Raw genomic sequence first — 20436 nt, forward strand, 5'->3', positions numbered from 1 at the left:
TGCCTCACTCGTCCCTAAACAACGCCCTGGGGCAGCGGCTGTGCCCTTCCCAGAGACAGAACAACGAGCTCATCATCTCTGCTCCCTTTCCAGCCCCAGGATAGCTCACAGCACCAAATCCCACAGAGATGAACCCCAAGTGGGGGCATCCTCCCACCCCGTGCAGGTGCCCCACATGGCTATGGGGACAGTGCATCTTCAGTGGTGACAATGGCATGGGTGCATTCTAGTGGCACAGTGCCTGTGGGGCATCTCATCCTTTTTCTTGCTTCAGGCTCTCAGAAAACTTATGGGAGTGCAGAGCAGTGGGAACACTTTAAGGGCAGGAGGGGAAATGTGGGTGCTCTGAGAGCTCTGGGGCCAAGGATGCACATGGAGTCCTTTTGGAGAAGGGATGAGGTTGAGCCGAGAGGAACCCATTCCCTCAGTGCAGGGGGAAGGGAAGTTGGGAACCCCAGAAACGGGTACCTCGGCCCCACTCCCACCTGGGGACAGCACAGAGAAGACGAGGAGCCCCTCCCCGAGGCTCAGAACGCTGCTGGAGCCGTGCTGGGCCAAAGCGCTGAGGTCAGCGCGGCGGAGCCATCTGTTCCTCGCCAGCAGCCGAGCCCGGCTCGGTGCAGCAGCCCGGCGGCTCTGCGGGGCTGGGAAGGCGCAGCCCCGGGGTGGGACTCGTCCATTCACCACGCTGCTGAGAGGCTTTTTTCCCGACGTTTTCCTTGGTGGTGTGAGCTGGTTTCTAAGCGGCAGCTTACCTCCCTGCTGCCAGGCCAGCAACCTGCCCCCAGCTGGTGTGTCTCCCGCTGGACTACACCACCTGTGTTCTGGGTGCTCATTTTAGAAGGCCAGTTTCAGCAAGCAGCCCCTTAGCAAAGCCAGCGAGATCTCCGAGGTGTAACTTCAGCTCCCCGGGCTCCCTTCCAGCAGCACACAGCTGTCGCTCACAGCGTCGCCTGCCCGGCTCCTTCCCCGCTGCAGAAATGGCTCGGGAGCCGCTTCTCCTCCCCGGCTGCTCAGGACGTTGGGTCCACGTGCTGCTGGTGGTGAACACAGCCCGGGGACTGCAGGCACGCAGCACTGAAAGCGACACCGTGCAGCAAACAGCCGCAGAATGAATCCTGCTGAACAGCAGCACCCGTTCCGGGAGGGACCCGAGCTGCCCAGAGCACGAGGCGGGCAGGACGGCCGCCCAGCCCCAGCAGCCCCTCTCGATCCCCATCACCGGCCCCTCAGCGCCACCTAACGACGCGGCCACAGGGACAGGGACCTTCCCGGGAAGCCACAGGCATTGCAGTCCCAGAGAGATGGATGGAGAGCCCCAGAAATGGGGATGCAGCAGAGCGGCCCCCTGGGGTACGGGCGAGCAAGCAGCAGGAAAAGGGGCAGCTGAAAGTATCGAATTAGGACTGACACCATCGTCACGATCCTTCAGCCGGCCATCAGGTTCCATCTGTGCCCTGGCTGACTTTGTCCCACAGCTGTCAGCAGCCCTGCACAAAACCCAGGGTCTCAGCCAACTTCTGCACTAAGGCATTGGGTCCAGCAAAGAAAGATTCACCCCTTAATCTGTCATCACAGCTCAAAACTTATCCCAAAGCGTCATCTGCCTGGAAGCAGCTACTCGCTGTGCTCAGAGCAAGCACCACAACCTGTGCCACGGCTACAAAAGCAGCTTAACATCAACATTCACAGCAGTGTGCAAGAGAGCTCCGGGGAAGAGCCAGCCCACTGCTTCCCCATACCCTCAAGGCAGCCACAACAGCCCCTTCACCACTACACTTCTGGCTCTCTGCACAGCCCTTCACCCTCATTCCCCCAGTTCCAAAGCGCCTGTTCGCCTCTGAACCCAGAGCTGATGTAATCTCCTGCTTGAACATTCAGCATTAGGATGGCATCAGCCCTGAGACGTAACGAGAGCCACATCACACAAGCAGATGTTCGGCAAAAGCTTTATTGCTCGTTTGCGTACGAGCTCCCAGTACCACATTTCCTGAGTTTCTTAATGATCTTGCAAATAAGATTTAAATAGAAAAGGGAAAAAAAATACAGATAAAAAGAGAGAAGACACTGATCTTTCTTGCCTAGCCTGGGATCAGAGACAGGCATGGGCACACAGCACCAGGATAGGGGTAAATCCTTTAACCCAGGAGGGAATGTGGAGAAGATTGCACCTAAGTGTGGAACTGAGACAGTCGCTGCCATCTGCCCTGGCTCGATTTACCCCCCGCCTCCATCGCGGAGCCCAGTTTGTTTTTATATGCAGCCACAAGCAAGAGCCGTCCTCACTGCTTACACAGGTCAGTGCTGGGAGCAGCTCCAATCACAGAGGTGACCGCAGTGGTCAGGGACAGCGTGGGTGGCAGTGGGGAGGGGGCTGTGCTGGCCTGGCCTCTGCACCACGGATAAAGAGGAGATTACTGCTCGCAGCTTGTAATCTGGCTTAAATCCTGACACCGTCACCACGGTCAATTTAGGCTAAGAGAAGCATTTAATAAGCTTCAAAACACAGGCAAAAAAATCCCAACCAAAAGCGAGCAAAGTGAAGGGAGCAAGGCACTGCTGCATGATTCAGCTCCAGCAGGTACCAACATTCACGGATCTCCTGTGATCCAAAACAAGGCAGTTACACACCTGTTATCCCATTTCACCCCACAAGCTAGAACCCAGGCCTTGCCAGGGTTCAATTGTGGAAGGCAGAATGCAAATTAATGCCCTTGTCTGTTTGGTTTAGAGCTCCCAGCAGGGAGGCAGCAAACAGTCCCTCCCTACAAGAAGAGCTGGCTGTCCCTGGGACAAGCTGCAGCAGACACACACCCAGCTGGCAGCTCCTGAGAACAAGGCAGTCACAAAGGAGCCAGACTCAAGTGGCAGGTCCAAATTGTCTTTCCTGGAAGGGTTTATTTTAAAACAATTATTATTTAAAAAAAAAAAAAAAGCCTGCTTACACATGAATGACAAGGCAATGAAGTCATTTGGCTTAAAGGGGAGGCAGCAAGACACAAGAAAGTTTCTCTGTGCTTCTTGCCATGGGTGTAGTGTCAGGCCAAGGTTCCTGCCAAGCACACATCTCACCTGCTCTGGCCAATCTGCCAATGCCAGAAGCACTCAGGCACAACACAAATCACCCCTAGGCTGCAGAGATGTGGGGCCAGCCCACAGCCTCAGCTGTTCTGAGTCACTCACTCAGGGAATGCAGAGTTCATTGTTACCAGGTCCTCAGTGCCACGTTCATTCCCAGGTCGGCAACCAGCCTGGTGCTGCCCCTGGACAGCACTGTGTGGACCATCTCTGCAGCTTCAGTGACCGATCAGTTGCAGCATCTCCTGAGGATCTACTATCTTCTCACGGGGTTTGCCAGCAGCTTTCCCTCTTGCCACTTCGGCAGCATCTATCTTCTCCCAGTCCGAGAAGGAAACAGGACGGATCCCTGGGGTGATGGTGAGAGACAGGACTGAGACATCAACCAAGCGAAAATGAGTTCAGCCTCACCTCCCCATTAGCAGGGACCTGATGTGCAAGCAAACCCTGCCCTTTTCCAACACAGCGTCAGACTTTAGCATCGCACAGGAATAATAATTCCTAGCACCAGGAGGAGAGAGATGCGGGTTCCAGTCAAATCTGATTAGTCAGACCTTTGCAAGCCATAACAACAGTGAGCAGAGCACCACCTTAGGGGACAAAACACTTACAAAACACTTCCAGTTCACTGTTAAGCCTCAGACAGTTAAGACGCAAACACACACTTTAATTGAATGCCTTTAAACACTGCAGCAGTAAATGACTCTCTCGGGCATTTTAATCTTTTCCCCAATTTGCCTGGAAGGATTGCTAGGAAAACCATTCAAGAGCAATAACTCACTGTCTACACCACTGACAGTGACACTGTGTCCATGGCCCATGCTGCTTTTAATGGCCTTTCCCAGAAGGCAGTCATTAACCACAGCAATGATGCTGATTTTCAGAGAATCCTACTCTCCCCGCACTTGGGAGCAACAAAATAGCAGCACAACCCATGTCCCTACTTGGCTCCCAAAGGTGGCATGTTGGACTCACTGCCCCAGGATACCCAGATCCAGGATCTGTCTCCGTCATGCTTCATGCTAGCTGTTACAGAGGCTGACACACACTCACCTCGGCTACGCAGGATGCTACCCACAGCCCCAAAACCTTCTCTGGAGATGGACACATCCAGCACACCCCCTTGGAGATCCTCCAGCACAGACTGGGCAGTGTCAAAGCTGTCATTCATGGTGGTGATGATCACACCCACAGGTCCTCTCTTCACCCACCCACTGCAGTACAGACCTGCATGGGCACACACAGCAGCCAGGCTCAGTCTGGCACATGACCATGGACCCTCGTGGATGCAGGTTCTTGCCCTGTCCCAGCTTTGGATGTCACATCAAGCTGCAGACAGCAGCACAATACACCCCCACTTTGGGGACAGAGTTCAGTGCTCTGACAGTGGTGTCACAGGAATCTGTGTACCTCCAGACTAGCACCAACCAGCCAAATGGGCTGTACAGCTTCAGTAACAAGACTCCAAGGCCTAATAAAACAAAAAAATAAACATGTCCTTCAGAGCTGTTTGTTAAAAACTGCATGCCTCTAATGTTAGCTGGGACTGGGACAGGTTTTTAAGTCAGACAGAAGGAGCTGATTTTCTGTTCCGCTGCACAGCTGCCATGTATTGGTGCCCTCAGTGAGCAAAGCTTCCCAACTTAAAGCTCTCAACACACCAGCCATGCTCCACACACATCCACAGGTGACTGTAGATACAGACCTGGAACACCCGTCACTCTGCCCAAGTTGTTGGGGATAATGCCGTGTTGGGTGTCAAAAGGTACTGCTGGGTCCAGGGGCAGGCTCCGGTAGCCAATGCTGCTGAGCACCAGCCCACACTCCAGCTCCTCCATGTCTCCAGTGGGGACAGCTTTGGCAGAGTCACCTAAGCCCTGAGAGAGGGAAGAGGCTGCTGGCTGTAAGTCACCAGACAAAGAGCACCAGATACTTCAGGTACCCTTAATCCTCAGGGTAACTGCTAAAGGCCCTTCTGCAGCAGTGATGGGAAAGAGCTCCCTTTAAAAACTGAATGGTTCTCGGTGGTAGAACCAGCTTCCAAGGCAGCCTACCATGAGCCTCTCCAAACAGTCAGAGGTTGTGAAGTCATCTTATAGATAACAGCTGCCAAGGGCTACGGGGATGTAGTGCTCTATCCCCGGCACTGCTATGGCCAGTCTGGCATCCAGGAGGACCCCTGCAAGCCGTACCTCCAAGCGGGTCAGGGCCATGCGGACACCCCTCACCCGCGTCCCATCAGTGGTGGGCAGCATCTCCTGGGGGCTACGCTGGAACTTCAAGCCCCACTGCCGGGGAATTGCTGCCTGTGCCATCGCTGCCTTCTCCCTGGGCTTTTCTAGGGCTGTTTTGATCATCAGCTCAGTCAGTCTTTTCCTGGGCCTGGAGGCATCTAAGGAGGGAGAGAGGGAGAGAGAGAGAGAGAGAGAGAGAGAGAGAGAGAGAGAGACCTTCAGGTCAGAAAGGAATGTCAGCAAAGCCCCTCAGGACACGGCATGGCCACATCAAGGCAGTTTTCAGTGATGTGTGAATGTCCATTTGGAGTTTGTCATGCAGCAGGGAGTTCAGCACCTTTGAGATGACAAATGGGAAGTCAAAGCGACCAGGAGAGCTCCTGAGGCTTGAGGCCAGTGGGACACACAAATCAAAGCTTGTAATGCTGCTGTCCTGCTGGCACTCAGAGGCAGCAGCCTGTGGAGAAGAGCAAGTCTCTGGACATCCCTGAGCTCAGTGTTTTTTCTTTCTCACTCTGCAGGAAGCTTTTAAATCAAAAGCCTTGAGACCTCTCATGCAAGGCTCTCTCAGCCATCCCAAACCTCCTGCCTCATCACTCAGACAGCTACTATATTCCAAGAAAAATGTTGCTGTGGAAGCAGAGAAATAGGCTGCTCTCTGCTCTTTGAGGCCTCCCATCACTCTGAGAACAAGCCACACCACCTGTCTCTCACATGCCATGCACAGGATAAGAATTTCTCTGATGCACGTTCTGAGCACCTCCAGAACACTCTCGAATGTTTGTCTGTCGAGGTGAGTCCCTGTCTGGAGGAACATGACACACTTTCCTCACCTTTAATAGCATTTTCGAGGCCTGTGAAGTCAGCGGGGTTCAGGACAGGTTGGGTACCAGGCAGATTTATCATCTCCCGCAGCTCCTGGGAATTGCAGGCAGGGAGATGTTACCTCTGATGCAGAGATGCCATCCAACAGCCCCAGGCAAGTCTGAACTGGGAGGCAGCAAATGGCTGCAGGAACTAGGACACCCAGTCTCACACATCCATTGACAGACTGCCTCTCCCCACCGCAGAAGGGCAGCCTGGGGTCCAACTCTGAGAAAAACACTGCCCTCCAGCACCCTCTCCAGAGAGAGAGCGAGAGCCTTACCTTGATAGTGAAAGCAACTTGGAGAGGTCCCCTTCTCCCAGCCAGCCACACGCGCTTCACCTTGCTGCGGGCTAGAGCTGCCAAGGAGCAGTCAGTGATGTCTGTCTTCTGCAAGACAAAGACATGTGACAGGAAAGTGGGATGGGGTCAGATCTGGAGGGAACAAGAGGAAGGCACAGCCTCTGAAGGTGAAAAATCAGCAGAAAATCAGGCTGTACATACAGAACCTGGACAAGGATGGAAAACAGGTCATCCGCCTTTGCACAAAGCTATTTGAACAGCTACACCCTCATCACTGAACGTACTTTCTGAGGCTACACCATGCAAGAGTTAATGAGCCAACACCTCATGAGATTGCCCCAGGCCATTCACCACATGCAAGTTAACCATGGGTCTAACAGAGCAAAGCCTTCCAGTGATCTTTATTTTGGAGTGCTTGTAGTTTTGTTGGGTCATTTCCCATTTCAGGATATACAAACACCTAAGTGGCACCCCTAGAATACACTGCTTAAATCAATGCCTGCTTGATCCGGGCAGCTCGAAGCACAAACTCAAAGAACTACTACTCTTTGCCAATTTGTATTGTTGTTTTGTTTGTTTGTTTAATGTAGACATTAATACAGGAACTTGCTGCACAGCTGTAACCAACCTCATGGCAGCTCTCCAGGAGGGAGAGCTCTTGCTGCTAACATCTGGGGCAGCAGCTGTGCAGAGCAGCTAAAGTACACCAGCTGCCTGTAGGGGAGCACAGCAGTAGAAGATGTCCACTGGCTTGGACCAGCACACAGCAACCAGTGTGTCCAGTGCTGCCATCAGGAGCCAGGCTGCTGCCCACAGCGACAGCAGGAAAAGAAGCAAACAGGAGAAGCCTGTGGTCTGGTGGTGGAAAAGAGCGAGGAGCTCCTCCTTTAATTCTTGTAGGAAATAAAGCTCAACTTTTTAGGTACTAGAATGGCTCCATACTTTTGTTCATACCCTATGGATTGTGGGGCAAGAGCTTTCCCTGGTTAAAGAGCCCAAAGGCAAATAGGGCTCAGGAAGTATATTTTCAGCAGAAACAGATCTCTCTCTCCTAAGAGTTGGCTGAAACCAGAGAAATCCAGCACCCACCCTGCAGAGAGCAACTCTGGGTCACTCTCCACCTTCATGGCACCCCAACTCACCCTGAGGAAATCCAGTGGGGAAAGGAGGATGCGGGCGATATCCAGAGCCACATTGCCATGGCCCAGGATCAGCGCTGTTTCACAGCTTAGGTCAGGCTTCAGCTGCAGGGAGCAAAAGGCCCTTCAATGAGCAAACTCACCAGGCCTCTATGACACCTATCCCATGGCTACCACCCAAATTCCCTTCCGCGGGTCCCCGTGTGGCCTGGCCAAAATACTGCCAACCTACAGAGCCAGTTAATCTGCTCTCACTGATGTGCAAATTGCTCACATTTCTACCATCTAAGAAGGATTTAATGTGGTTCTTGCTAATGTTTTCCAATTGCAGGCCTTTTGGGATTTAATCTGGAGCTGGATGTCAGCAATCAGATACAGCATGGGAGGGAAAGACAGGGAAACAAACCACTGTACTCACATCCCGGTTCTCAGGCAGTCCATTGTACCAGCCCACAAAGGCACGGGCTGAGTAAACCCCAGAGAGATTTTCCCCTGGGATCCCCAGAACCTGGTTGTCTTCAGCACCATAACTCTAAGAACACAGACACAGTCAGAAAAGCTGGCACATGCAGGGTTTGATACTGAAACACAAGTCTGCCCTACTGGCAATTGCTGCTGCCAGGACACTCCATGGCTGCCCACCCACACTCACCAGCACCACGGCATGGTATGCCTGCTGCAGCTCTCCCACCGTGATGTCCCTGCCCACGGTGACATTCCCATAGTAGGCACAGCGATCTGAACGCGCAGTGTGCGTGAACGTGTTGATCACATTCTGCCAAGATCAAATAAGATCAAACAAGCAACATTATGTTCAGACCACAGCTGGTCCAAGGTCCACACTGACAGGAGGTCCCTGTCCCCATTCCTCTCAGCCTTGAAATGTTTCTCCCTGTCTTTGATTTGGTTATTCTGAGGCTCTTATCTATCAGCACTCACAGATAACTAACTCACTGTGAGACAAACAGAGAGGCAACTTGGCAAAGTTTCCACCTCCCCTTGTGGAAAAAAAATATCTATTTTTTGCACCCACTTGGAGGAGACGGGACCATTTTAATACCTTCAGCCCCCATCCGAGTAAAGCCTCCTGTAGGAGAACACCCCTTCACAAGGTGAGGCTTGCAAGGGAGCCCTGTCAAACAACTCCTTCCATTCATGGCGCTGCCTGCCAAACCCTATTGGTTTCAAGTCTTCCTGAAAGCCACTACCCCAAAGGAGGATAGCAGTCCAAGTCCTTTCTTCTGAGTGACTGAGGCAGTTCGGCAGAACCATTGCTGGTACAACCAGACAGAGACAGTGGAATGGAACAGTTACCCAAAACCATGTACATACTTTATACCCATACTTCCCATTTTTCAGATCAAAAATGCATGCATTTTGGTCTGACAATCTCCTGAGATTAAATGGGGTAACCATTACAAAATATTGCTGTATCTGGATCTCCTGTGTCCTCCCACTGCAACCACCTCCACCTCAGATACAACATCTATCTCCCCATGCAATTCTCACTCACTGTAAGGCAAAGGAAAATGACTGATTTAAAAGAGCTCCTTGATTCAACTTCTCCTCACTCAGGTATGCACCTACATCCCAACTCCATCATCCCAACAGCAGATTCACATTTTTCCAATCACTGACACTGAGTACAGTCTGAGCACACTCAGGCTAGGGCAGAGCACAAGAGGAGCAGTCAGTGCCAGTGCTGCAGCACTGCAGGAGTGAAGGCAATATCCATCAGCACAAAGTGTTCTGGCACCCACCACATCTCTGTACAACCTGTTCCAGCGCCTCAGCAGCCTCACCGTAAAAGATTTTTTCCTTATATCCAACCTAAATCTACTCTCTTTGAGCTTGAAACCATTTCCCTTTGTTCTATCACCACATATCCTGCTCAAGAGTGTGTCCCCTTCTTTCCTGTAGCTTTCCTTTGGATACTGAAGGCTGCTATCAGGTCACCTCACAGAAGAGGCCTCACCAGCATAGAGCAGAGGGGCAAGATCATCCCCCTGCCCTGCTAGCCACACTGCTTTTGATGCAGCCCAGTGCTCCTTGCTCTTGTTCTAGGCCAGTCTGAACTGTGCAGGGAGCCAATCTTGGAGCAGCACTTGCCATCACACAGACTCTGTGTTTCTGACCCTGTATTCAGAGCCTTGAAGCCAGTTCTTGTCTATCTCCAGGCCACAGCCTCAGTATGGGCAAAGAGATTAAGGCTTTGAAAACACTGAAGGACTACTCCAGCACAACAGCCCCTGATCAAAGCGAGCCATGAGGCCAACTGCCTGGCCTGCACTCACCACCACGTTCAAACACATGGGCAAGGGAAGGAAGTCAGCACAGACCTTCACTTCAGGGTGATCTGGTGCTACTCCAAAACGGACGAGCCCAAATGGAACAGGCAGCTTCTCATAGATGTCCACTTGTGCCAGGTCATGGTGCTAAAGGAGAGTAAAGGTTAAGGAATGAGGATAAAAAGGCCACATGAAGCCCAGCAGCTCAGGAGGGACACACACCGCTTGCCCACTGCTGGGAGAAATGCAGGGTAAGAGGGAGTGCTGCACAAAAATCCTGTAGCCAGAAACTGGTGAATAGAAGGGAAGTCATCCTGTTCCAGACTCTTCAAAGCTTGTTTACACACAAGCCATTACCTGATCCTGCCAGCTCAGACTGCAAGATGCAACAGAGAATGTAAGCCGATAACTGTACCTTTTGGGGGCTCTATCCTCACTCTCATCCCACAGCCCTGCTTCTATGCTGACCTCGTGGCTGCTTTGCTGGGCAAAGGGCACCAAACACAGCCCCCTCTGTGCTGGTGAACACACCAGGCTAAGATGTGAGAAGAGCCTGAGGGCACCCTGAGCTGAGTCACCTCCAGGTTCAGGCCAGAGCTTTACACAGATGTTTTGCTGTAAGGCTTTTGCTATCTTTTATTTTTAGTCAGCTTCTTCCTGGAGATGAGGCAGCCCTGAAATTTATCCCCGAGGCTTACTAACAGCTAATTTCCAAAATATATCACAGACATCACAGCGCAGTTTAATGTTGGGGTTATGGTGATGTACCTCTGGTCGGTACCGGCAGTTCAGTTTTACATTTCAGTCTCATTTCCCATCAGGGATTAGCTCAAGCGCTAACACCTACAGGGCAAAGGATTACCCTTTTGCCCCACTTCAAGTGGAGAAGGAGTCAGGAAGGCAGGGGACATCACCTGCATTGGTGTGCAACACCTCTAGATAAATCAGATCTCTGCTGGTTATTTGATTCTAGAAGAGTCATAGAATTCTTAAATCATTTCAGTTGGAAGAGACATTTAAAGTTCATCTATTCCAACCCCAAAGCAATGAGCAGGGACACTTACAGCTCGATCAGGTTGCTCAGAGCCCCCTCCAGCCTGACCGTGGGCATCTTCGGGGAAAGAGCATCCACCGCCTCTCTGCGCAGCCTGTGCCAGTGCTTCACTACCCTTACTGTAAAAAACTGTTCCTTATATCCAATCCAGGTCTCCCCTCTTTTAGTTTGAAACCATTTCCCCTTGTTCTGTCACAACAGACTCTGCTAAAGAGTCTGCCTCCTCTCTTATAGCCCCCTTTTAAATACTGAAGGCCTCTCTCACTTGTCCCTAGAGCCTTCTCTTCTCCAGGCTGAACAGCCCCAGCTTTCTCAGACTGTCCACATAGGGAGGCATTTCATCCTTTGGCATCACCAAGTCATAACTCACAGCAACACGGCCAGGCTGTATTTTGGCCCAAATGACCCAGGGGCAGCGCTGCCCATCCCATCCCTACAGAGAAAGGATGACTCCACAGGGCCAGGGCTGCTCCAAGCTGCAGTAAGGAGAACCGCTCCCACATCCCCGGAGCTCCCAGACCCCTCCGTCAGCCCCGGCCCCGCTACCTTCAGGATGTGCTGAGCCGTGTAGAACCCCGCGGGGCCGCTGCCCACCACGCAGATCCTCGGGGCCGGGGCACGCGAGGACAGCCAGCGCCGGAGACCTGCGGGGTAGAAGGGACAGAGCAGCTGAGGCCGGCCGAGCCGCGGCTCCCCGCCCCGCGCCCACCCCGCAGCACGCACCCACGCGGGCGGGGGCCGCCATCGATCGCCTCGCCGGTGGCGGAGCGCAGCCCGCGGCCCCGTTCCCGATCCCGGCACACCCGAGGCGGAGCCGCCCCGAGGCCGCAGCCGCACCGCCCCCCAGCCCGCGGCCTTGGCATTCCCGGAGCCGCCCCCCCGCCTCGCTCCTCACGGCGACCCCCGAGGCACGTGGCTGCCCGGGCTCTTCCATCGCGCTCCCGGCCCCGCAGCCCGGGCTCTCCCGGCGCCCCGCACCCCGATGCCGCAGCGCAGCCCCGCTTCCCCCCGCGCCCCTCACCGGCCCCGCCGCCCCTCCAGCACGCGCCGCCCGGTCCCATCCCGCCTGCCACCTCCCCGTCGACCAATGGCGAGGCGGTACTTAGCAAAAACCCGCCCCCGCGGCGCGGGCAATGGAGCCAATGGAGGCGTGCGGCTGGCCGGAAGAGGCATAGAGAGGAAGGGAGGGAAGGGCGGGCTCGGCGCCGTTCTGGCCGGCCCTCTCTATGGGTAAAGCCTCCACGGTACCTCGGGCGGGGCGGGAAGCGCGGTTAGCGCAGCTCCGGCTCTGAATGGCCTTTATTTATTTTCGAGAGCGATGAGCTGCAAAGGTGTCCAGGAGAAGGAGAGCTCAGAGACGGGTTACTAAACCATCGTCCTGTGCAGTAAAGATCGTACTACCAAACCCGGAGCACACACAGCATCCCTGCAAAGGATGCGGCAGCACAGAGCTGCTCCAGCCCGAGAGCCACCATTTCATCTCCCTCTCATTCCCTCACACAGGGCAGCAGGAGCCCCAGTGCCCGGCCCAGCACCGGGCCCAGAAGATGCTTACAGGCTGTACAGCTGCCAAGGCACACAGACAAGCACTAAAAAGGCTTTTTAAAAGCAATTAAGGCTGATTTCACCGCTAGAAGCTAGTTTTAATAAGGGTTGTAAAAGCCACATGCTTTCTCATCTTGGAAATTGGTTCCTGCTGTGGCAGGCAGCTGGCCCTGTGCTTCATTGCATGCTCCTTTCGCACAGTTGCATGGAGAAGAGCAGCTTCCCACAGCTTCAGAGGACATTCGGACCTTCAGCATCATTGCCCCAATCCCTACAGTAGCAGCACCCACAAAAAGGGGCAGAAAGCGGCGGCGCTGAGGACAGGGCCAGAAATCTCCTTTGTAAGCAGAAGCTGAGCATCCCCAGCACTGCCCAGGCTGGAGAGCTGCCCCACAGCCCCCCATGTGGGATCCCCACATTCATTGTTCCAATGACAAAAAGCAGAAATAAAGATCCACTTCAACACCTTGGGCTGAATTGACCAAATCCATGTTCCCAGAAGAGACTGATTCCCCCATCCCAGCCAGGTAAAGCACAGTGGCAGTGACAACCCCTGCCCCCCCAGCATCTTTCCACAACTCCTGGGCAGCACACGGTGACACAGCCCTGCCACCTGCTGCTGCCAGCGAGGACACAGCCGATGGGGCTTTGCTTCACCCTCCCCCAGCATGAAAGCAGTGCGGGTAGAACCGAACTCTGTCTGTAAGCAGCTCCAGGGGGGCACAACCCCCGCTCAGTCCCTGCACAGCGCCTGCTGCTCAGCATCAGGACACCGGGAGGAACATTTCCTGCAGCCAGTCAGCCCCAGCTCACTGGATGCCCACCAGCTCTGTGATGGGCGGTGCGTGGACCATCAGCTCCTCATACTTCTGCAGGAAGAGCTGGAGCCTGGAGCCATAGGTGTCCTCATTGTAGGGCAGCCGCTTCTCCTTCAGGTACTGCGACACCACAGGTTTGATCTGTGGAGACAAAGGGACTTTCTGCATTTGCAAGCTGGGCCAGAGCACGGCCCTGCCCAAAGGAGGCAGCCATCAGCTGCAACAGCTTTGCTGTGAAAATTAAGAGGAAGGTGGTATCCAATTGCAGCAATACAGGGCACGTGCCTTTGTAGAATTAGGATGGATTCCTCAACGAGGCTTTTAATGAGGGTTGGCCCCACTTGTTCCTGTGTTCATCCCCATGTGATGGGGACGGGAGGGGCAAGAGGCTGCTCCTACCCACCCCAGTGTGACGTGAACTGCCCCCACTGCAGCCTCCTCACAATAGCTTCATTCTCATCCGTAAATTAGATTGAAAATAAGGTGTTACGGGAGGGAGATCCCAGCCTTTGAATCTCCTCCAGTCAAGGGGCAGCATCCCAAATTTTCAGTGCATCCCTTGAGGCAACAAGGATGGGCACAATCAAAACTGTTGGAGCTCAGCATGGACCCCAGGTGAAATCATAACAGTTAGCATGGTGCTTGAGATGCATCCCACATGGAGAGGCAGGGACCCCTACACCATGCTGTGGCAGGGACTGACTCACCTTGAGGCACATGTTGTCAGACAGGCTGGGGAAGAGGTGATGCTCCACGTGGCAGCTGATGAGCGAGTGGCCGAAGCACCAATCAAGCAGTGCATTGCGGGGCAGGTTGAGCACACCCAGACTCATCTGCTGAATGCGCTTGGGCTTCCGATCGGCTGCAAACATGGGGAGGCCGATGTGCTGCAGGAGAGGCACACTGGGTCGTTCCACCCTCCTATCCGTGAGCCCACAGCACACACAGATCTACCTCCCTCTGGCCCTGTGCCCCCGCAGAACCCCAAGCTGTTGTGCCAGCCTCCTCCCTCCAGCCCAGGAGCTGCATCTCCATATGCAAAACACACCAACACCCCATCCCTACAGGCCACAGAGACATCACCCAGCCCTTCCTGCTCCACCAGCCTGGCTTTCCCCTTTCCCCCTGCAGTGTTCCCATTACATCAGCACAATGGAGATTACAGCCAGGATTGCTCAACATGAGCTGATGACAGTCTGCAAGGTCAGGCTCGATGCCCAGCACCACTGGGACCTCTTAGAGCTTCATTCCCACCTGGAATATGTTGACGTGGATGTAGGGGTGGGCCAGGAGAGAGCGGGTGACCAGCATGCAGAGCAGGGCAGACCACGGCGACTGGAAGCCCGAGACGTGGCGCAGCAGGCAGTAATGGCAGCACAGCCCCAGCGACACGAGGCAGACAGTGCGCAGAGCAGCCCTCGTCTCCACGTTCCTCAGCAAGTCTGTGCCAGGAAGAGAAAGAACTGGAATGTGGTGGTGGCTCATCCGCTCTTTGTCTCCCTTTCTCCCAAACTCAGTGACATGGCTTAGCAGGGATGGATTGGGGTTGGACTTCATGATCTCAGTGATCTTTTCCAACCTCATGACCCTACCATAATGCTTACTTTGTGGGCTGGAGGTGTCCCTACGGCAGGACACCATCCCAGCATTAAGGTAGGTGATGGGACACTCGAGCTATAACATTTGGATGCATACTCATCTCTAGTGCCCAGTGACTGCCTCCACTTTCAGCTTTGCCCAGGGGGCAGTGCTCCAATAGCCTGTCAGTAGTTCCTGGGCTCTTCTCCCTTAGTCATTTCTCAGCATTATTATTTCTTCCAAGTCACTGCTTTGTCTGCTCGCTGTGCCCCATCCCACCCCCATGCACACATCAAACACCACTGACCCACCCACCCAAACCTTGCTACGGCCAAATACCCAAATTAAAGGAAAACAATGAGAGCTTTTGTCAGAGATTTCAATTCTTGATCAAAAGAAACTCTGAAGCATTTCTGAGCATCAGCAGAAAGGAGAGGTGTGAGTGAGCTCAGCATGCCCAGCATCCCAGCCCAAGGCACACACCTAGTGCAACCAGGGGGGTTATGATGGGCACAGCAAGCGGTGCGATGAACAAATAGATGTAGCGGTTCAGGAAAGGCAGCTTCCAGGTGCTGGAGTCCCCCAGGCCAATGACATTGGTGTAGCCATGGTGGAGCTTCACGTGGTTGTAGCTGGCCTGCTCAGCAGTGAATGCTGAGCAGAACTGGGTGAGAGAGAAAGGTCGAGAGGTAATGGCCTTAAGTTGCACAATGGGAAGTTCAGGCTGGGTATTAGGAGAAATTTCTTCTCGGAGCAGAAACCATCCCCACCACTCACTCCCTTCCATGGGCAATATTCCCAGTGCTCAGTGGTGAGGTGCTGATGGGGTTTTTTGGGGGCCATCAAATCACACTCACCTCAATGAAGAAGACAGCCCACACTTTGCCCCAGGACCTGGACTTGGTCAGGGCATTGTGGCTGGCCAGGTGGCTGCCCTTCACAGCCAGGGTGTGATATCCCACGCCGAGGATGAGGACACCTACCAGGAAAGGGATGGTGTGGGCTGAACGCAGGCATAGAAATCCTGTGGAAAAAGCCCGGGGCAGGAGCTCAGTCATCACTTCTCCACTCACAGCCAGGACTGAGAGGTGTTGCCACACTAAAACACATTGACTGCTGCCCTAAACTTGTTTTTCAGACATAATTACAGGTATTTGAACTGCCTGAGCCAGTCAGCATCCCTGCACAGCACCCTTTGTGGCTAAGCTCCCAGCTGCGATGGCAGCAGACACAGCTACGGAGGCACCCAGCTGTCCCCATCCCAGCAAGGGAACCTACACACCCTGATTGCCCAGCTTCAGGTGCAAACCAGAGGAACCCCAGGATGTGTGCAAGAGAGAACAACCCACTGTGAAAACCATGGCACTCTATACGTTGGACAGACTTGCTGGCAGTTTTGTGCCTACATAGATTTACAGACTCATCTAGGACAGGATATTTCTGGGGACAAAGACAGTTCTGTGATGATTTCAGCAGCCCCAGGTGTTCAAAAGCAGAATCAGCCCTGCAAGTCCAGCCCAGCTCCCCCTGCACCCACCGTTGCTCAGGGCATCCACACCCAAATCCCACGGGTTTCCCTGCCCAGCTGCTGGGCACACACAGCTCCTTCCCACCCCAGTTCCATTTTGTTACACAGTGCAGGTTTTCAGCGAGGTCAGGATGCCCCAGCACAGGGCAAAGGGTTTATTGCAGTTCTGTTACAGCTTAACATGCTGCTAATAGGCTTCCAACACAAAGTCCCTTGCTCTCAGCATCACCAATGTGAAAGCAGCGAGGAGGCAGTGGGACCCCCATGGGAGGGGGGGGCTCTTACCTGCTGGCAGCGCTAGGAGACTGCAGCTGAGGATGCAGATGTCCACGCCGTGCCTCTCCCACCAGCCGCTGCTCCGCACCACCTCCTGCACTCTCTCTGAGAGCTCGGCCATCAGCGCTTCCCCACTCCCCGCCCGCTGCAGGGCCCTGCACGCCTCTTCTCCCCGTTCAGAGGTCACATCTCCATCATCCAGCTCCGGCCACGGCTCCTCATCCTCCGCCATCACCCCCGTCCCGCTGACACGGGGAGCCCGCTCGTCCCGGTGCGGGGTGTCCCGCGCCCCCTCGCAGCCGGTGACGCCGCAGGGATGCCGCCAGCTCCGCCTGGCCGCACCGCCGTCCTCCAGAGGCATCTCCCCCTCCGAGCACGGCGGCGCACAGCAGCGACGCTCAGCGCAGAGCCCGCAGCCCCCGCTGCCCCGGCGGTGGCCTCGTCCCTCCCGCGTCCCTCAGCCCCAGCGCTGCCGCCGGGCTCCGCCGCTCCGGCTGAAGGACGGGGGGAAGGGCGAGGAGGGAAAAAAACCCGATAACGATCGTATAACCCCAAAGCCGAGGAAGGCGCGGAGGCGCAGCGCCGGCCCCACACGCCGCTCTTCCCGACGCCGCGGAGGTGCGAGAGGGAGGAGCGGGGCCGGCCGGGGAGGAGGCTGAATGCAGATGAGCAACCGCAGGAATCCGCCTGCTGCCCGTTTCGGGGAGGGCCGGGGACGGGATAAAGGTGGGCAAGTGACGGAGAGGCGCGAAGGGATGCTGAAAATAAAGAAGCTGAAAGCCAGAAAAAGCCCCAGAAAACCCAGGCAGAGCATCTGGGACAGGGCTTCGTTTCCTCCGGAGCCCATAACGGGAAGAGCATTCCTGGGAGAAAACCGGGGACCAGCGAGCTACGGAGGAGGAAACGAACCGCACCGCTGTGCCTCTACTGCGGCACCGACACCCACGGGGCCCCTCCTCTTTTCCGTGCTGTTTCCACGAGTTTTATAAGAACTTCCTCCCTTCCGTCGCTGCCTCCCAGAAATCACAGGGACTGAAAGCTCCTGGGACACGTGCACAGACCCCCTGAGCCCTATGGAGAAGGGCTATCAACCATCATTCAATGACTTCGTCTCTGGGGCACTGGAATTTGTTCTTTATTTCTCCTCACCAAAAGCTGCACGTCTCAACAAGAAGGGATTGATCCCCCCAAGCCCCACAGCACCAACACCTGCTTTGCTGCACCAATGCTGCCATGAACCCAAACTGGGATGGGCTCTGGGCTCAGCAGACCCCTGCAGTGACCCACAGGGAGGTGAGCCTCACCCAGCACTGCACTGCGTTCTGAGCCCCAGGGGATTCACGTCACACCTGGAATAATTAAAAAAAAAAAATAGAATCACAAACTGCAAAAGGGCAGAACTGAGAGCACATTGCAGAGCTGCTGTAAGAGAAAATCTAGCAGTTCTGCAGTGTGCTCTCTGCTCACTTTGTGAAAGAGTTTCCAGAGTCACTAAATGAAACTCAGCATCCGGAGCCCCAGCAAGCCTCAGTGGGCAACTGACCAACGCCCTCATCACTGGAGGAACAGAGCAGGAGTTTATCCCACTTGCAGTGTCACCACCAGAGGATGGTGGCAGCACAGTGAGAAGCTGCTCTGAGTGCTAGAGGGCCAAAGGTGAGCTGCGGCACAGCTAACCACTGCACAACTGCAGGATGGGGCAGCACTCTGCCACTCTGGAAGTGGCTGCGTGCCATCACCATCGTGCTCCCCATGTCCCCCAGACCCAGCATGGGGACAATGGCGAGGTCCTCTGGCAATGTTGGAGGAGGAGGGATCGCCATCAGGTCCAAGAGCAGTGAGAGGCAGCAGGTGAGGTCGGACTACTTGCTGCAAGGATTTGGTGGGCACCAGCACTGATTGGCACCAACAAGTTAATGAATGACCTCAGGTATGCATGGGGCTCCCCAGCTCAGGAGGGAGATGAGCAGCTTGCCCAAATGGCACAGCTTCCTTTGCTGCTCTCCCTCCCCCCCTTCCCAGGAGCCAGGGCAGTGTCTGACCTCAACAGAGGGGGATTTCCAGTTAAGGACTTGGAGTTTGCAGGCCTACATCTGCTTCCTCACTGCCCTGTAGAGATTTATTTTCAAAATGAACTTTTAAACTCTGGTTTACTTCTTGCTTTCACTATGTACATCTAAACCGCACAACCTCGCTGACCCCTGCAAGATTTTAGGGATGAAAGCAAAAGATAACATGCCCCCATTCCCACCACAGAAATAAACACCTCCAATTTTGCAGGAAAAAAAACAAAAACAACACAGCAAAGACTCACAAATCCTCCAGCACACAGCAGAGATCAGTGTAATCCCCGGCTGTGGAGCAACGAGCTGCCAGCTGCCATTGACCTCATACAGCACATCACCAGCACAGGGTCCCACAAGCACATGGGGCAGAGCCTTCTTCAGCCAAATGGGGCATTCACAGCCCCAGAGCTGTGAGTTCGTAGCAAAAACTGCAGCAATTGCACCGGAGGGACAAAAATCTTCATTTCTATTCCACTTACCCCATCAACACAGCTCAGCTTTCCCTGCAGCCTTTCCCTTTTTTATCACCTGGCTTTGGATGGGGTTTCCTCCCTACTTTGAAGCTGAATACATGTGGGCAATCAGCTTAATGAGGAATTAGTTACCATTATCCCCTTCCCAACAGGCAGAGACTATGCATTGTCATTTGTATGGGGGCTGTTCCTGGTCCTCAAGGAGCAGACACTCAGGGGTTGACCATCTCACTTCCAAGCCTCCCTCCAAGACCCAGCCTGGGGCACGGAGCTCCACCTGCAGGCAGTGCCCAGCTTCACCTCAGGGCCCCCAAAACCACTCCATGCCCTCCCCCCCAGCTTTGTACAGGGCTGCTGGGGGAGCAGAGCTGTGAACACCCTCTGGGCACCCTGAATCTTCCAGCCACGGTGTGAAGAAAGATCCTTGAAGCTGCTTGAAAAGTCTCTGCGCAGGCACCAGAGGGAGTCACAGCTCCACGGTACCTCTGCACAGGTGGTCATTTTGCCAAAGCACTGATGCAGGCGGCCCCAGGAAGGAGAGTGAGCTGCCACCCCGTGCTCCGAGAGCATCTGTGGCTGCTCCACAGCTGCCCTTGTCCCAGAGGACACCTGAGTTCCTTTGGTGGAAAGGACTGGGAAGGGGTTGGCCCGGGTCGTTCACTTGCCCTCGTGCTCCCAGCGCTGCCAGGACACGCTGAGGCGGCGTGCTTTGCTTCAGTAAAGCCCCTCGCCGCCCCGGGCAGCCCAGCTGTCTGCCAACACGAGGCGCACACGGGCACTGCAGCTGATGGAAGAATTCTCGTCAGCGCTCTGCCACTCTGGAAGTGGCTGCGTGCCATCACCATCATGGTCCCCCAGATCCAGCATGGGGACAATGGCGAGAACAAAACCCAACACAGCAAGGACAAAGCGGAGTGAAATCATGAAATGGGTGTGAACTGATCAGTTATTGCACCAATTTGGCGGAAATCACCCAGACCCATCATCCCTTCCCAGCCCAAATAACTCCCAGGGACTCCATGTACATTCACCACCTGCCCCCGTGGCCACCTTTACCAAAATGCTGTGATGCTTTACCTGGACCATCCTAACACCATTCCCAGACCATGCTGATACCATTCCCAGACCATGTTTTCCGTTTTATATATCAGCTGTGAATAAAGCAGCTGTCATCCACACCTGCTCCATGCC

General features: G+C 54.5%; 2 protein-coding genes across 6 annotated transcripts; both read right to left on the reverse strand.

The window, feature by feature from the left end:
- Positions 1-1865: 1865 nt before the first annotated feature.
- Positions 1866-12102, reverse strand: FDXR (ferredoxin reductase). Of its 5 annotated transcripts, XR_016459089.1 has the most exons (13): positions 11685-11931; positions 11508-11605; positions 9959-10054; positions 8272-8394; positions 8038-8151; positions 7623-7724; positions 6460-6567; positions 6146-6230; positions 5271-5470; positions 4784-4955; positions 4489-4549; positions 4132-4305; positions 3289-3427 (listed from the first exon to the last, which is right to left on the reverse strand). XR_016459089.1 is itself a non-coding variant. In XM_031598647.2 (12 exons), exons 1-12 carry the CDS (start codon positions 11893-11895, stop codon positions 3297-3299), a joined length of 1614 nt encoding a protein of 537 aa, XP_031454507.2. In that variant the 5' UTR covers positions 11896-11931; the 3' UTR covers positions 1889-3296. The 5 variants fall into 5 exon arrangements, 4 of the variants coding, with proteins under 4 accessions (XP_089978084.1, XP_089978081.1, XP_031454507.2 ...); XM_031598647.2 differs by lacking the exon at positions 4489-4549 and having other exon boundaries at positions 1889-3427; XM_090121957.1 differs by lacking the exons at positions 4489-4549; positions 11685-11931 and adding an exon at positions 11983-12102 and having other exon boundaries at positions 1918-3427.
- Positions 12103-12979: 877 nt separating this feature from the next.
- Positions 12980-17360, reverse strand: FADS6 (fatty acid desaturase 6). The gene is made up of 6 exons (XM_031598645.2): positions 16716-17360; positions 15760-15926; positions 15386-15566; positions 14579-14766; positions 14032-14211; positions 12980-13465 (listed from the first exon to the last, which is right to left on the reverse strand). The coding sequence occupies exons 1-6, from the start codon at positions 17065-17067 to the stop codon at positions 13316-13318; spliced, it is 1218 nt and encodes a 405-aa protein (XP_031454505.1). The 5' UTR covers positions 17068-17360; the 3' UTR covers positions 12980-13315.
- Positions 17361-20436: the final 3076 nt, after the last annotated feature.

The sequence above is a fragment of the Phasianus colchicus genome, chromosome 20 (assembly GCF_987193195.1).
Source record: "Phasianus colchicus chromosome 20, bPhaCol1.hap1.1, whole genome shotgun sequence".
Lineage (NCBI taxonomy): Eukaryota > Metazoa > Chordata > Aves > Galliformes > Phasianidae > Phasianus > Phasianus colchicus.

Coding starts and splice junctions, on each gene's coding strand:
- FDXR (XM_031598647.2), bottom strand. CDS start 11,895: ATGGAAGAGCCCGGGCAGCCACGTGCCTCGGGGGTCGCCGTGAGGAGC. Junction 6,231..6,459: donor AAGTTGCTTTCACTATCAAG/GTAAGGCTCTCG, acceptor TGCAATTCCCAG/GAGCTGCGGGAGATGATAAA. Junction 4,306..4,783: donor CAGAGTGACGGGTGTTCCAG/GTCTGTATCTAC, acceptor GTGCCCATGCAG/GTCTGTACTGCAGTGGGTGG.
- FADS6 (XM_031598645.2), bottom strand. CDS start 17,067: ATGCCTCTGGAGGACGGCGGTGCGGCCAGGCGGAGCTGGCGGCATCCC. Junction 15,567..15,759: donor GGGCTGTCTTCTTCATTGAG/GTGAGTGTGATT, acceptor TCTCTCACCCAG/TTCTGCTCAGCATTCACTGC. Junction 13,466..14,031: donor CTGACAACATGTGCCTCAAG/GTGAGTCAGTCC, acceptor TTGTCTCCACAG/ATCAAACCTGTGGTGTCGCA.